The 16856-nt window shown below is 42.7% G+C and overlaps 2 protein-coding genes across 2 annotated transcripts; one reads left to right on the forward strand and one right to left on the reverse strand.

Moving 5' to 3' along the window:
* Positions 1-792: 792 nt before the first annotated feature.
* Positions 793-3179, reverse strand: LOC115741276 (probable inactive receptor kinase At2g26730). Its single transcript, XM_048284017.1, has 3 exons — positions 1773-3179; positions 948-1515; positions 793-896 (listed from the first exon to the last, which is right to left on the reverse strand). The coding sequence occupies exons 1-3, from the start codon at positions 3058-3060 to the stop codon at positions 881-883; spliced, it is 1872 nt and encodes a 623-aa protein (XP_048139974.1). The 5' UTR covers positions 3061-3179; the 3' UTR covers positions 793-880.
* An 8670-nt stretch (positions 3180-11849) lies between these two features.
* On the forward strand, positions 11850-12970 carry LOC115741318. The gene has a single exon (XM_030675175.2). It carries the CDS (start codon positions 12279-12281, stop codon positions 12828-12830), a length of 552 nt encoding a protein of 183 aa, XP_030531035.1. The 5' UTR covers positions 11850-12278; the 3' UTR covers positions 12831-12970.
* Positions 12971-16856: the final 3886 nt, after the last annotated feature.

Genomic DNA, 16856 nt, shown 5'->3' on the forward strand with positions numbered 1-16856 from the left:
TTACACCGAAGAAAATGCTTAATAAGTTCGATATCTTGAGACCACGTGCCTCACCATGATTCCGAGACACGGGATTGTCGTTGTAGTCTTGTTCAAGTGAGGCACAAATTCTCAAAAATCAGTTCTTGTCACCATTAATTGAGAAATTGCGTGATCGGAAAAAACCGACAGTATTATCGGACTATCGGGATAACGGCTCCCATTGTCTTCAAGATCCATTGGCTAGCATTGATCGTGGACTCTGATGATGTTACGGATGTTGGTTGAGTTGCGTAGGTCACGAATTATGGTGGGAAAAATCGGAAAGCTGGTGGCTCTCCCCTTTCCCCATTTCAGCTAGTTACGAGCCAAATTTGGGTCACTGGATTGGTGACCCGTGTAATTGAATCTTAGGACCCCGAGCTTGACTCGGCCCAGGCCCAAAATAGGAAACGGCCGGGTGAAAGTTTTCGACTGTAGAAGAGAGCTTATCAATGGACGGGTTGAGCTAACACCGGGACAAAGATCGGAAAACTCTCCCTATGCCTGTTGTTTAATCGGGTGTGGCCGTGCCGAGTAGAGATCAAGATCGGGCCGGCGGTTCGGTATCGAAAGCGGTTCAACGCCAAACTAAAAACTGCTCGAGTTCCGTAGGACTACTGATCCAATGTGGCCTATGCAACGAGCCGGACCTATTCGTCTGTTGATAAGGTTCAATTTAAAATAATATCCGAAATGAAATTTTTCGAGTACGTGATTACTAAGATTGTATCGAGACATGAAAGCACTGATTGCTGCTTAATTATTGATAGAAACAAAAAGCCAGAGTCATACTCCAAATTGGCAAGAAATATTACTTTATCCTAGTCCTGATTCCTACTGCCACCCAACGGTGAATTCTCTATGATCTCTTTGGCGAGAGAGAAGGTTTTAGCCGCATCAGATTCAGGGTTCATATGCTAGATACAGAGAGAGACCTGTCTTCCTCGTCTTTTATCGTGGCGATCATGGAAGCGACCTGGGTCATGCTCGGCCTTGCCTCCGGCGAGCGGTTCACGCATTTGATGGCCACCTGGAGCAAGTACACCATCTGCTCCTCGCTCGCTCCTTCCGATATCAGGGACTTGTCGAACACTTCCACGGTCCACTCTTCCTGAACGACGGAGAGGACCCACTTGGGCAAGTCGAACCCGCTGTCGTGGACCATCTTCCTGGTCAGCAGCTCGAGGAGGATCACGCCGAAGCTGTACACATCCGAACCGAAGGCCCTCGACATGCTTGAATTGGGTTTGTCGTCAGGTTTGAGCCCGGGGTTTGTCGATGGAGTCATCTCCTGGTGGTCGTACTGCGCCATTAGACCATACTCACTGATGCAGGGCTCCATGTCCTTAGTAAGCAAGATGTTGGAGGATTTCAGATTGCCATGAGCAATGTCGACGTCGCTAAGCTCTCGATGCATAGCGGCGAGACCCTCGGCGATGCTGGCTGCAAAGTTGAGTCTGCTGCCCCACTGAAATGCTTTTCCCATTTGGGTTCCTGAAATTTGCAAGCATACGATCAGATTTAGCCAAGGACGTTAACTAACCACCATCCAATTCCTCAGGAGGCATTGCAAATGATTAAGATCCCATTTTGTGCTCAATTTTCCATGACAAACTTTCGTCGCGCCTAAATTTTTCGGATCCGACATCCTATTACAATGTTGAAACTCCGGTGGAGATATGTTCAAGCTGCTGAGACTCTATGCACATTGACAAAGCAGTAGAGGGAGAGAGAGAGAGATCACAGGATACCATGAAGGAGCATGAACAGGCTTCCATTTTGCTGAAATTCATACACCAGAAGCTTCTCTTGCTTGAAGGAGTAGAAGGCGGCGACCGAGAGCACGTTCGGATGCTTCACCTGGTCTATCCTCTGCATCCTCTTCTTGAAGTCCTCGCCCGAGATCGCCCAGTCCTTGATCCTCTTCACTGCGTACGTCTCCCCGCTGTCGCATATGACCTTGTAGAGGCTCCCGTGCTTTCCTCTCCTGAGCATTTCGGCCGGAGCCCGAAGCAGCTCTTCCAACCTCAGCCCCTTCATGGTTGGGCTCGTGATGACTACGAGCGATGACGAGACCGTTCCACTCTCAACTGAGTTAGCCGAAACTTCGGATCTATTAGGAATAGCACTAGTTCTGTGCTCACTTGACGGAACAGTAGCTTTGTTCCTGCTTCCGTCGATTGCTAATACCTTGTTTTCCGCATCATCCTCATCCGTCTTCCTCTTCTTCTTGCAGAGCTTGAAGACAACTATGCCGACAAGAATTGAACCCAATATTGCATAGCCCGAGTACATAAGTTCCTGGTCGCCCGAGCTGCCTTTCCCTTTATCTCGCGGACAGTTCTTCTGGAGCGGATATCCACAAAGTAATGGGTTGCCGATAAAGCTACTCGAATTGAAATAACGGGCGACATCCGGGATTTGGCCGCTGAAGTTGTTGAAGGAGACATTGAAGTCATCCAAGTTGTAGAAGTCGAACACGGGAATCTTCCCACTCAGCTGATTTTCCTGAGCCAGGAAAGTCTGAAGCCCCGAAATCCTGGACAAATTTGGCAAGGTGCCAGAAAAGTTATTGTGCGAAACATTAAGGACTTTGAGATTATCCAACGCTGCTAGCGAGTCGGGAAGTTTCCCCTCGAACTTGTTCCCGCCGATTTGCAAGTGAGTGAGTTGCCTGCAAATCGAGATCTCGGCGGGCACTCCACCACGGAGGTTGTTCCCATTGAGAATGAGGTGAGTAAGAGATTGCGCGACCGCAGGAACATTGCAGAGAGAACCCACATCGAGACTCCCCGAAAGATTGAGCCCTTCGAGGCGCAATCTCGTCACGGAAGCATTTCCCACGTTACAAACTACGCCGTTCCAGCTGTCGAGGCAGGGGTCGGACTCTCGTTCCCAGCCGATAGCAGCAGCGCTGTTCGAGAGGTTTCCCAGGAAGCTGATTAGCGAGCTCCTGACCTCCACTTCGACCACCGAACCCGTCAAACCCAGGAGCCAAAAGAAAGGCACTGCCAGCACCCAGGACAGAGTTCGCCGCATTTTCGGACAATTCAGGATTGTCGCGGACTCGGGAGTTGTGCATCGAGAGATCTAAATAGGAGGGAGGATGTCTTGGGTCTGTTTAATGCTGATTGTGGGATTGGGAGAAGATTCCAATGCTCCTGGAATTGCCAGTATCTCTTTAGTGGCATAAACTATTTCTGATTCCACAATGTAAGATTTGTATTCTTGTGGATTCCGTTGCCCGGTGAGACGAGGAAGAGGCTATTTGGCTTCCTTCAACAAGAGGCCGGTCGGCCCCCTAGAAACGGAATGACTTTTCAAGTCTGCACAAAGAAAGTTTTGACAACCATGACCCATTGATTTGCCTTTGTGAGTACATGTACATTCGTATCCTGGCGGGACTGGCTCGGGTTGGCCGAGTGATAAAACGACGGATCCTCGGAACAGGGTGATCTCTTGGTTTGATTCGTAGTTGATCCAACCACTCCAGGGCCATGCCACGAGAAAGTCTGATCGAATTCGTTAGCCTTGGCATTCCATAGTCTAGCAGGTTGCAAATGTGGATCGAGTTTGGAGTCGTTAGCTAGACACTAGACTTGTCAAAATAGATCGTAAACTCATTTTTTAACCTGTATATAATAGGTTGAGTTGTCGTATAAGTTAGTTGTATTAAAAAAATTGGGTCATAAATGGGTTTAAACATAATATGAGTATTAAACGAAACATAAATAAATTTACAACTTTCTTAGACATAACCGTCTCTAAAACTCTCTTCATTTTCTCTTGCCGTCGTTCGATCTTGCGCTTGCTCACTCCGCACTCTTACCTCGATTTGTATATGATTTTCCTAGGTTAAGTTAAATATGAAAATATTTAAAAACATCAGCCACGTCGATTATGAATTGGGTTTGTGATAATCACTAGATTTGCATTCGTAAACGGGTTAAATGGGTCTCTTTAGATCGGGCCATTTATGACCCATCCAATCCACTCGTTTAACGTGTTCAGTGGACACTAACCACTTTAGCAGGGCTAAAATATAACGAATACTGATTCTTAAGTTTTATGACTTCGTAACTTTTTAAATCTGGATATCTTTTCGCGAAGTATATTTAACAAGTGTCTTGGCACATTCATAAATAAAACTCCGTAAGGTAGTCATTTTGGGAGAACTTGCAAATGGCCCCGTAACATCATCCAACGAAAAATGTTCACCGACTCAGGGATGAATCGACCTGTTGATACGATGCCAACTTCAAGATCTCCATCAAGCCAAAAAACAGACAAGCGATGGAAAGAAAAAAACCAAGGGAAAAAGCCACCGTGCGCGGCCGGTCGTCCCCAGACGGATCACGCTTTATTTACACGAGGCAAAACGGCAACAACCCCAATTGAAAACAGGAGAAATCTAACAAACGACCAAGGTGGTGGGAAAGCGAAAGAACTTATTTTTTTTACGCAAGGACCAAAGTCGACGTCAATTCATATTCATCTGGTTCGGGGGCAAAGAGTTAGCGGTTCACAGATTTCTGGCCGCAGTAATAAGCAGTGCCGACCATGAGGGCGACGGTGACGCCTTTAGGCGATGACCCGCGCCCTCATCAACTTCTGCCCCAGGCGCGAGTCCCCTTGCTGGAAACTCATCAGCCCCGCCGCCAGCACTCCCGCCGTGACGAACGCACCTGCGCGGTGGCGCAATTTTTGCAAGTTTTCAGGGTTTCAGCTTACTGGGTAAGTTCAGCAGTGTGCATGTTGAAGATGGGGGGTTGTCACCGATGGGGATGAGGGGTTTTTGGGCGCGCCACCTCCGGTCGGAGAGCTTCTTATTGACTTCCGGATCGGCGGTTCCTTGCATATCTTTTCTCTGCGACGGCGATCTGGTGCACCTCACCCACCTCTCCTGTTGAGCGTCTCGATTGAGCCTGAAGTTTCCTCGACGAGACTTAGATTGATCGTGGAGAAGTTTGTGGGTGTCTCTCCCCCTTCCAGTCCTGAGGTGAGTGGATACAGAGCTTGAGCCTTGTTTAGCTGAACCGAAGCAGCGAAGCGGCGGCGGTTGTCTGCATTAGACGGCTATTTACCGATGTCCGACGCCTCTCTTCACATACTCGTCTGTTTTCGAGTCGTCCCGAAGTCCTGTTCCTGTCTTTTTTCCGAGGGAAAAGTACACTAGAAGTGCTATAACTTGTGTACGGCGTTCACTTGAGTGCTATAATTTTTAAAATGTTCACTTAAGTACCATAACTTTCAAAAATTGTTCACTTGAGTGTTACGTCTGAGCAAAATCGTTCACTTGAGTGCAACAAGAACTTTTCCGGCGTGCCACGTCGCCTTTCCGGCATGCCACGTCATCTTTCCGGCGTCTACGGTAACTTTTTCGGCATGCTACAATAACTTTTCCGGGGTCTACAGTAATTTTTCCGATCGCCACGTCGGCTTTTCCGGCCGCCACGTCGGCATGGCACTCAAGTGAACAATTTTTAAAAGTTATGGCACTTAAGTGAACGTTTTGAAAGTTATGGTACTCAAGTGAACGCCATACAAAAGTTATGGCACTTCTAGTGTACTATTCCCTTTTTCCAAGGACCCCCAATATTTTTTTTTTCTTCTTTTGACGGAAATAATCATTTCTAATTTTACGGAACCACCATCCTCCACCCACCGTCGACGACTAACTACCATCGCTGCCGTTGCCGCCGCCGCCTCTGCCGTCACGGACTAAGCGGCTCCAACGCCACCAGCCTTGCGCGGACCCGAGAGCGCCTAGCACCACCTCCATTGATAACCATAGCCACCCACTCGTACCCCGGCCAATGCGCATCACTGCCCTCTCGCACCGCCACCGCCACCGAACTACCAACCCCACCGAAACACAATCGCAGCTCGCCATTATCGTTGGGCCATAATGATGGGAATAAGACGAAGAGGAATGACGATTTAGTCAGCTCGAGAGGAGGGGATTTTGTTCAATTTAGAAATTCTCATTCCTATACCGAAATGGTTACAAGACAAACCTTTATATAGGTATAATACAATGACACTTCAGTTACACGACTCATAAATAAAGAATAACTAAATGCATTAATCAAAACATTGTAACTCTAAAAGACACTTGGAAAAACTACAAAGCACTAGCGCGTGCATGCGCCTTGGGAGTCTAATGGACTCATTGACATCTTGGTGAGACTTAATGAATTTGGTTTAATTTCCAACAAAACTCCCCCTTAAACCAAATTCTCTTCCATCAATTATTCCAAGCATACTCTTGAATTTTCGAAACACATCAACCTTCAGAGGTTTAGTAAAAATGTCTACAACTTGATCTCTGGTCTTTACATACGACACTTCGATTTCTTTCTCTATCACATGTTCTCGAATGAAGTGATATCGAATATCGATATGTTTGCTTTGTCCATGCAAAACTGGATTCTTCACCAAAGCAATGGCTGAAACATTATCGACATTAATCTCTATCGCGTTCTTCTGCTCCAAATGAATTTCTTTGAGAAGTTTTCTCAACCATATCGCATGACATTTGCATGACATACGCATGAAGATGATGCAACATATTCAGCTTCACCTGTCGAAAGTGTAACACTGGATTGTTTCCTCGATGACCATGTGAAAGCAATATCACATAAGAAAAATACGAAGCCTGAAGTACTTTTTCGATCATTGATATCTCTACCATAGTCACTATCCGAAAAACCTCTAAGTTGAAAATTTTGGGATGGATAATAACGTAAGTCATGAGAAACACTACCTTTGACATATCGAAGTATCCTCTTTCCAGCTTTAAGATGAGAGGATTTTGGTTTCTCCATATATCGACTCACGATTCCGACACTATACAAGATGTCCGGCCTCGTACATGTCAAATATCTCGGGCTCCCAATCAAGCTCCTATAATATGTAGAATCAACATCGACACTTTCATCGAACTTTGAAAGTTTGGCTCCGCATTCCATTGGTGTATTTACCAATGTGCAGTTCTTCATGTCAAACTTTTCAAGCATGTTTTCTGCATATCCTTTTTGGGAAATAAAAAACCCGTCACCACTTTGCTTTACAGAAAATAATTCATGAGAGCATTATCGGTCATTTCAAATTCTTTCACCATAGATGCCTTAAAAGTATCAATCATTGCTGCATTATTTCATGTAAAAATAAGATCATCCACATATAAACAAGCCAATATAACATCACCTTTTTCATGCTTAAAATAGAGCGCATGTTCATATGGACATTGAGAAAATCCATTTGCCTTGAAATAGGTATCAATTCTGGAATTTCATGCTCTCGATGCTTGTTTAAACCCATATAGAGCTTTCTTCAATCTCAACACTTTGTATTCACGACCTTTCACAAAAAACCCTTTGGGTTGTTCAACATAAATTTCTTCTTCAAGGATGCCATTTAAAAATACTGATTTGACATCCATTTGATGAATTTTCCATGCATTCTGAGCTGCAACAAAAATGATTAATCTAATTGTTTCCATGCGAATGACAGGGGCAAATACCTTGTCATAATCAATTCCAGCCTTTTGCTTGTACCCTTTTGCGACGAGCCTGGCCTTATAACGAGTGACTTCTCCTTTTTTCGTTCTTTTTCGTCTTATTGACCCATTTGACACCAATTGCTTTCTTGTCCTTCGGAAGATTCGCAAGTTGCCATGTTTGATTTTTCTCAATAGCTTCGATTTCTTCATTCATGGCTTTCCTCCATTTTTCTTCTTTTACGACATCATCATACACAATCGGCTCACAATCCGCAAGAAGGCATACAAGGTGAAGTTCATCGGTAACTTCATAAAGCTCGGACAATCTTCTCGATCTTTGTACTGTTGGTTCGTCGACACCGTTTGAAGAAGTTGGTGTTGATGAACTTGGACTTGAAAATGATGTTGGAGAGGAAGGTGAAGGTTGATCCTTCAATTTTATTTGACTGGAATCACCATGAACATTCACTTGATCTTTTGGATTGTCCTCCCACAAAGCATCTTCATCGAACTTGACATCTCTACTTATGTACACTTTTAAAGTGTTAGGATCAAATAATTTATAAGCTTTTGATGAAGAGTCATACCCAATAAAAATGAGTTTTTTGCTCCTATCTTCCAACTTTGATCTTTTTCGATCCGAAACATGAGCATATGCAATGCTCCCAAAAATTCTCAAATGTGAAACACTAGGTGTTCTCCCAATCCATGCTTCTTGTGAAGTCACGCCTTCAAGTTCATTTGTCGGACATCTATTTTGAAGATAGATTGCACACATAACAGCCTCACCCCAGAGTTCTTTGGCCAGATTTTTGCTTTTCAACATGCTTCGAACCATGTTGAGAATGGTTCTATTTTTCCGTTCCGCCACACCATTTTGTTGAGGAGAATAAGGAGCCGTCAGGAAACGCTGAATGCCATAATCTTCACAAAATCTGTTGAATGTAGCAGAAATAAATTCTCCTCCACGATTGGTTTTCAAGGCTTTAGTGAAATAGTCACTCTCTTTTTCAACTAATTTCTTGAATTGTTTGAAAGCTTCAATCATTCCGATTTTTCTTTCAAAAAGTACACCAAAGTTTTTCGAGTAAAGTCATCAATAAATGTAACAAAATATCGATGATTACCATACGATCGGGGCGTGATTGGACCGCACACATTCGAATGGATCAATTCCAGCGGCTTCTTTGCTCGAAAAGTTGCTTCTTTTGGAAAGCTAGTTACGGAATGTTTGCCGATGACACACCCTTCACATAATTGATCGGGATGATCAATATGTGGTAAGCCATAAACCATCTTCTTACGAGAAAGCATATTGAGTCCACCAAAATTGAGATGGCCAAACCTACTATGCCACAACCATGAAGGATCATCCACATATGATTGTAAGCAACGAGTCATTTCATTTTTTATATTGAGGGTGAACATCCTATTCTTCAGCATCTTCACGGATGCAATCTACTTATTATTTTAATTTCTTAGCACAAGGCTAAGATCTTTCATGTGCAGAGAATATCCTTTTTCGGAAAGTCGTCTCAAACTCAAGATATTGCTTGACATTTTTGGAACATAATAAATGTTAGAAATCAATCGAAGTGCACCATTCTTCAAACGAATCCGGATTGTACCTTTGCCTTCGATAAGAATTTGGGAATTATCACCGAATGAGATTTTCCCTTTGACTGTCTCATCTAACTCGGCAAACATCTCCTTCCTTCCGCACATGTGGTTGCTTGCTCCAGTGTCCAAGTACCACGTATCACTCTTTTCTCCTTCGTCTTCTTTGAATGCCAATAAAAGAACGTTATCAGCATCATTCACCAAGTTTGCCTTTTCATCTGCTCCACTACTTTCTTTATGCCAATAGTCAGAAGCATAATGACTTAGTTTATTGCAATGATAACAACGAATTTTAGATTTATCATACCATTGACCTCTCGAATTCTCCCTCTTCCACGAACAAAACTTTGATTCTAGTAGCCACCTTCTTTGCGAGCAAATTCCCCTCTACTTTGTCCACGACCTCTTCCATGAAAGTGACCACGACCACGACCTCAATCTTGATTAGTGCTTCGAACTTGCACGGGTTCTCGTCTTTGTTCCTTCTCATCTTGGATCGACAACCGAGTTTGGAGTACTTCATCCACCGGTTCATGCTTATTTCTTCCGAGTCTTTCTTCATGGGCTTGTAATGAACCCATCAGTTCATCGATTGTCATGGCATCAAGGTCTTTGGATTCCTCGATTGCAACCGCAATGTGGTCTAACTTTTTGTCTAATGATCGAAGAATCTTCTTGACGACTCGAACATCGAGAACTTCTTCACCATTTCTTTTCATCCGGTTCACAATCGCTAAGACTCTTGTGAAATAATTAGAAATCCACTCGGATTATTTCATACAAATTACCTCGAACTCACCTCTTAGAGTTTGAAGGCGAATCTTTTGAACTTTTTGTACTCCTTGGTGTGTGCTGCGAAGTATCTCCCATGCCTCCTTTGAAGTAGAAACATTCAACACTTTCTCGAACATTGAATCATCTAAGCATTGATAGATAATTGACGGGGCATGCTAATCTTTTGATTGAATCTTCTCCAAGGCATTCCTCTGATTTTGATTCATGGTAACTTCATCGTCTGGCTCATCATATCCGTTGTTGACAACTTCCCAAACACTATAGGCGCCGAGCAGAGCTTTCATTCTTGAAGCCTAGTTACCATAGTTTTCCTTGGTAATGCGAGGATATTGAAGAGGAAGCAGATTATTTGTTGAGGCCATGATTATGAACCAAAAGCTCTGATACCACGTTGATGGGAATAAGATGAAGAGGAAGGATGATTTAGTCGGCTCGAGAGGAGGGGATTTTGTTCAATTTAGAAATTCTCATTTCCATACCGAAATGGTTACAAGACAAGCCTTTATATATGTATAATACAATGACACTTCAATTACACGACTCATAAATAAAAAACAACTAAATACATCAATCAAAACATTACAACTCTAAAAGACACTTGAAAAGACTACAAAGTATTAAAGACAGTTCTTGATTCATGCACTAGCGTGTGCATGCGCCTTGGGAGTCTAATGGACTCATTAACATATTGGCGATACTTAATGAATTTGGTTTAATTTCCAACACATAACACTACGAACGGTCATCGTCACTTGCGCGCACCACCACAGCCCGCTTCCGTTTTAGGTCTTGGCCTCGGGTCTAAGGTCGTCGTGCAAACCTCAGATCTCATGGGGAGAGGGTGCGTAAGATAGTGGGTGTGTGTGGGGGAGTTTTGGTGGTGGTGGTGGGTTGGTAGGGAGTTAAAGGCGGCGACAAGGTGGGGATACTATTGTTGATGACAACTTACGGACAATAAAATCATGTAACGTATTTTTGTCTTAATTAAAAGCGGTTATTCTTAGTAAATGTTCATCGTAGCATTAATAACCAACAACGTTTGTCATGTCTAACTGCTAATTTTAATTCCGACCAAAAAAAAAACTGCTAATTGTAATTGCTTCGTAATAGTCATAACTCATAACTCTATGTCAACTAATTTTATTAAACAAAAAAATAAAAAATAAACAAATTCTACTGTTGATATATAAATATTAAAAAGTGCAGCGATCATGTAATTCATACTTCGATATGCAGTATGTATATATATTTAAAGAAGAAGATAAAAAAAAAAGAGAAAGTCAAAGGAAGCGGTACAACACAAGTCTATCTCTTGTTCTTTATGATGAAGCCAATCAAGATTCTTTAAAGATGTCTTCAAGACCATTCGAAAGCAAAAATATCTTTTAATAATTGCGATTTTAGAAAAATTTAAATCGCGTCTTCTAAGTGATATATATATATAAAATCTCGAAAAGTTGATCTAGTAATATCACGTAATAAGATTGAGTCAATATTGCTCTCACTACAATCGGATGTTATTTGAATAAATCAACATGATTCTCCCACCCAAATACTATACGAGGAATCTCCTAGTCAAATAAATTTACCATGAGAAATATGTTTAAGAGATCCATTGTCCTGTTGACTATCATCAACACAATTACAACTATGACCGGCGAAAATTTACGTGAGGTGGCTTTTCTCTCTCTTTTCTCTAGAAGTTAGCGTGTATAAAAAAGGTAGAAGGAAATACGAAATTATTAAATGCTTTTAAATAATTCATAAGCAAAATATAACTAAAGATTAAATTCGAAAATCAATCTTAGTCGTAGTTAGTAACATTAATTTTACTAAGATTGCTATAAGATTTAAGATTTTTTTCGAAGATTCCGAATGCGGTCCACTTTGGTTGGCTTTTTGGTCTCCAACAGGAACCGTCGGTCTCCACACACTCTCTCTCTCTCTCTCTCTCTCCTCCGTCCGAATCAATCTTCTTCCGTCCCACCCTTTCGCCGTTACGCGTGCTCGCTTGCTTCTCTGCGATTTCGACAATCTCCATCACCGCCCTCTTGAATTTCTCTCTCCGCCTCTCTCCGCTTCCGTCTCCGTGTGCTTTAGCTTGCCATTCGCGAGATCTGACGGCACCCGCGAAGATCTCCAGCTGAAATGTCCGACGTCTAGGGTTTTGGATTTAGCCTCGCCCGCCGCTTTCCAAGGTTCCAGTTTCACCGATTTCCCCGTTTCCGCTCGACCCTGAGGATCTCCGATTTCGGTTTTTGCGTTTCGGAGGGACCCTCGGAATCGACCGAGCTTCGCTTGATTGTGCGTTTCCGGCGCGCTCCGATTCGGGAACGCGATGTCACAAGGCTATGCGATCGAGCTCTACTTCGATCCCGCGCTCGAGAACCAGGTCCTCAAGGCCTGGAACGTGCTCGCCCGCCGCCAAATCAGCACTCAGCTCATCGAGATCGAAGCTCGCCCCCACATCACCCTCTTCTCCACGCCCTTCGTCGAGCCCTCGAAGCTGGAGAGCGTGGTCCGGGCTTTCGCCGCGAAGCAAGAGCCCGTCCCTCTCTCCTTCTTCGCGGTCGGGAGCTTCCCCGTCGACAACAACGTCCTCTTCCTCGCGCCCAAGGCGAACATGTCCCTCCTCCAGTTGCATTCGCAGCTGTGCGACGCGATGAAGAAGGAGGGCATTGAAGTAGGGGAGGAGTATCGCCCTGAATCATGGACCCCATACTGCACGGTCGCACAGGACGTGCCGAAGACGCGGATGGCCGAGGGATTTTGTGTGTTGAGGGACTTGAAGTTGCCGGTGACTGGGTATGGAGTGGATATTGGGTTGGTGGAGTTTTCACCTGTTAGGGAGTTGTTCTCTTTTGTGCTGGGTAACACTGTAGAAGCATGAGATTTTGAGAATCAGTTGATATGAAGATTTAATTGCATGTTCTTATCTGAACATGGTGCATTTCTTTCTTATTGGGTTTATAACTCATATTGATGGTGGTACTGAGAGAATAGCCTCTCAGCCTTTTTCATGCTTTTGAAGATTGGTGGCGGCTGAACACATATGAGTAGCCATATTCGTGATTAAATATTTGTTTGCTTATGCCTGAAGATGTCAATGTGACTACATTAGGTAATTGTACAGGCAATACTCTTTATAAATACTTGTGATCTGACTAAAATCCTTTAGTGCTCCCCCAATCCGTGGTTTTGTTCCTTCTACACGAATCCACAGAACCTAAGTACAACCTTTACCATAAAAATACCTTATGCAAGTTCAAAATATGGATTAACATATGGTGTCCTGTCAGTTGCTCGCAATGTGATCCCAAACTGGCAAAATCCACTAACACCACCAACGTAACTTTTGCTGGAATTTTGTTTGTCTGAGTAGTTGTTTTGTGGCTCTTTTAGTATGTCATTGACCGCAGACGTTTCTGGCCCTTGATCCAAGGTATCGTACTGACTTAAGCTATTCTAGACAAGCCTATCTTAATATTATAACACGCTCTGAATATTATTTTGCATTCCATATTTCCCTTCTGCACTCACCTGCATGGCTTTTACCTTTATATCCTGCTGATAAAGTCTCAGGTTGTGTATCTGTAATTGTTCAGCAATCCTATTCCATCCATCCATTGCTTTAGGCACACTGACTGTATGGCTTGCAATCTTTGAAGGTTATTCATCTTGGCTGTGGGCCTCTTGTTCAATTGACTGCATCTTTGTTCCTGAATTGTGGTTTCTAGTGCTTTTGCTTCCACTGTATCTCTTTGGGTATTTAGGTGGAGATGATGCTGCATTGCACAATTGACTTAACTTCCATTTTCTAGCGTTTCGTTGGTGGATATTGTCTGAAGCTGGTTAAAAAATGGTCATCCTCCTTGTAAACTGCTTCATGACAATCAGCAATTTCATGAAAGTTCTGGCTTAACATGGCTCTTGGCATGACTTGCTTCTTTAATTAGAGTTATTGCCCATATGCTGTGTTCTGAATCTTCTACTCATAGTGGGAACTTAGAAGGCTCTGTTCTTTTCATGGACGTTTAGATTTCTATATACAGGAGTCTGTCTTGTGAATATTCTCTTCATATAGATGACAATTTTACTTTCGTCTGGATTTGGCTATTAGCTGTCTGTTCCATAGGGAACGCGCAGCCAGGTCCTACCTCTTGACGACAAATCTTATGTAGTCCTCTCTTCAAGTTGCTCTGTGATTTGCACAAGCATGTCTAGCTGTCATATGCTTTTCTTTTTTACTAGTATAAGGACTTGTTTAAAGAATTTTTGTGCCTAGCATCAACTAGCCACTTGATGAAGTGGCACCTAACAAGCAGTCTGCTGCTTTCTATCAGCCATCTTTGCATGCCTATAATGGGCTAGTTGTGTCCTTCATTGGAGAGCTACACCGTATGGAAGAAAAAGGGAAAACCAAAGGTCCCTTGAAACGGTTTTTTTTTTTTTTTTCATTTTCTTCATCTTTGCCTGGCTCATCTTTCGGCTTTTTCTTAACAGTTCTGTCTCCATACTGGGTTTTTAATTTTTGTATCCAATGCATCACCTGTTCCTTTCTCTTGGTGAATTTTGCAAATGCCTGCCAATAAGGCCTGCCGTTCCCAACTTCCAACATTCATCTCTGAAAGGCTTCATTTTTTAAATCAGTGGTACTCTGCTGGAGCTCCATTAGGTATGATGAACACGGTTCTGACATCTAGGAGTTTTATTGTCTTTAATTGTGACTTATCATATTCAAAATCGCTATCTCAAACAAATGACCCGGTTCTTTAGCACCATCTGCTGCTCTATACACTTGTTCAACGGAATTTGAGAAAGTTCTGAATGACGTCATAGTTTGGCATTCGGAACTCCTGCTGTTGCAACTGTTATGTTCCATATTGATATGACTTCAACTTTATATTGAGCTGCTGAATTTGTGCCATTAGAAAGTGTGGATGCATTACATTTCTGCTGTCCGCAGGAGCTGTGCTTGATGTATATCTGTTCTGCAGTATAGTTACCCCCCAAAGCATACTCCAAATACTTTTGATGTTCAGTGTGTTTTGGCGGGAGGGATTTGGAGATATGAGAAGCCATATCAACTCTGAAATCATGGTTGGAGTTTGTGTGTAAGTTGTATGCTCTCTGACATCTTTTGATGGCTCATCGGATGCAACTTTCCTTTACACTTTCGTGTCCAGACTGAGAAGGATTCGATTCTGTAGACTTCATTTTTCTTTCTACTTCGCAAGAAACTACAGTTGCCCCGTTCTCATCCAGCAGCTGCGATGGAAACTTTGTATCTGAGCAGAGCTTGTGCTTAAGTCTGAGTTCGCGATTTTTTCCTTTTCCCCCAACATGATGGAGTAAAAAATGGGGTAACTTGCTTGAAGTTTAGCACGGGAAAGTTCACCTGGCAAAGAAGAGGGAGATCTATTTGAAAAAATATGATTGAGCGAGAATGAATGTTTGTGGACGTGCAGGGTTTGAATGGGCGTCCAGGCGAAGGGTTTGGGATTTTGATAAAGATCGAGCTATGGTAAAGATTTTATGAAAGGCGATATCAGTGTCAGTGAAAAGATCTCTTTATGCCATTACTAACTTCTCATCTAGCTACTATCGTTGGAAAGCTAGGAAAGTTGAGGAAGGGATCGTGCACATCTCTGATTTTCATTTTTCACTTGGGGTCTTTCTATTAGAGAGAGTCAATGGATTTGTTAACGATAACACCAACACGACTGAGTTATTGTTGAATGCCCACGCCCACATCACTTGCAACTCTCGAGAACCTTCAAAGAATCTAACTTAAGGAATTATGTTATGGCTTCTTAGTAAACATACTTATTACGAGAATGCTTCAATATTTACACATAACACCAGAAGGAATAGTGAATCATTAGTGGCTCCCTCGTCTTTCTCTCGAGGCCACAACACGATGGGCCACCTAAAAATCCATGCACATTATGAATTACTCTCTATAGTGTTTACGCGCGGCTCATTTCATAATCTACTTTATATTTTCATTTGCACATTCGTCAATAGTTTTAACATAATTGGAAAAACGATATATTTTGAGAATCTAGTCAACAAAAGAAAGGCTAAAATATAATGAATGAGTTCCGAGACCAAGGATAAGTTTATAATCTTCTTTTTTAAAAGATTTGATAGGGTACGAGGGGTCCGTTTGTGCACGGCCATAAAACCTTCGGAAGGAAAAAAAAAAAACCCAAAAAGAGAATTTTAAAAATTGCAAAATCTATGAAAAATTAATGTATGATTTGACGTGTCAAATATTTCTTGACTTGCACTTTTTCCATCCCACTTGTCACTTTGACACTTCTTTTTTTATTTGTTTTGATCATCTTATCATTTGCTTGGTCCATCACTTTTGGTATAAATTTACATCCTTCCTTTTTTATTTTTTATTTTTCTTCTTTTTCCCTTATGGGTCTGACTTTCTTTCTTTCTTTCTTTTCTCTCTATTCTCTCCCTCGCAGGGCATTCCATCTATACATCTCCCTCTCCTTCTTCTTTCGAAAACCTCGGCGTACTTTATTTATTATTTATGATGCTAATCTTGTCATCCTCCACGCTTTGGCCGGCACCAACATTGGGCTCACTAGTGACCTCCCCGGCAACCCCCCTTTTCTCCTCGCACAGGCTCTTCTTGCACCGTAGAAGGTAATATTAAAAACCATCACTTCCCTCTCTTCCCATTTTTACTAAAGCTGTTTGTAATGATTTCCATTCGCTTTACATCATATGCAAGCTCATTTACCTAATATCATTGACCGAGGTGATTGGACCCTCGAGCCCAAATCAATCTACTGATACTTGTAGAGAGAAGCGGTGCTTCTCAATATTACCTTCCATTGTGCAAAAAGAGCTTGCATGCAAAGAAAAGGAGCTCTAAGGAGATCACTGGTGAGCC

Source organism: Rhodamnia argentea, chromosome 8 (assembly GCF_020921035.1).
Source record: "Rhodamnia argentea isolate NSW1041297 chromosome 8, ASM2092103v1, whole genome shotgun sequence".
Lineage (NCBI taxonomy): Eukaryota > Viridiplantae > Streptophyta > Magnoliopsida > Myrtales > Myrtaceae > Rhodamnia > Rhodamnia argentea.

Coding starts and splice junctions, on each gene's coding strand:
- LOC115741318 (XM_030675175.2), top strand. CDS start 12,279: ATGTCACAAGGCTATGCGATCGAGCTCTACTTCGATCCCGCGCTCGAG.
- LOC115741276 (XM_048284017.1), bottom strand. CDS start 3,060: ATGCGGCGAACTCTGTCCTGGGTGCTGGCAGTGCCTTTCTTTTGGCTC. Junction 1,516..1,772: donor CCTGTTCATGCTCCTTCATG/GTATCCTGTGAT, acceptor TGCAAATTTCAG/GAACCCAAATGGGAAAAGCA.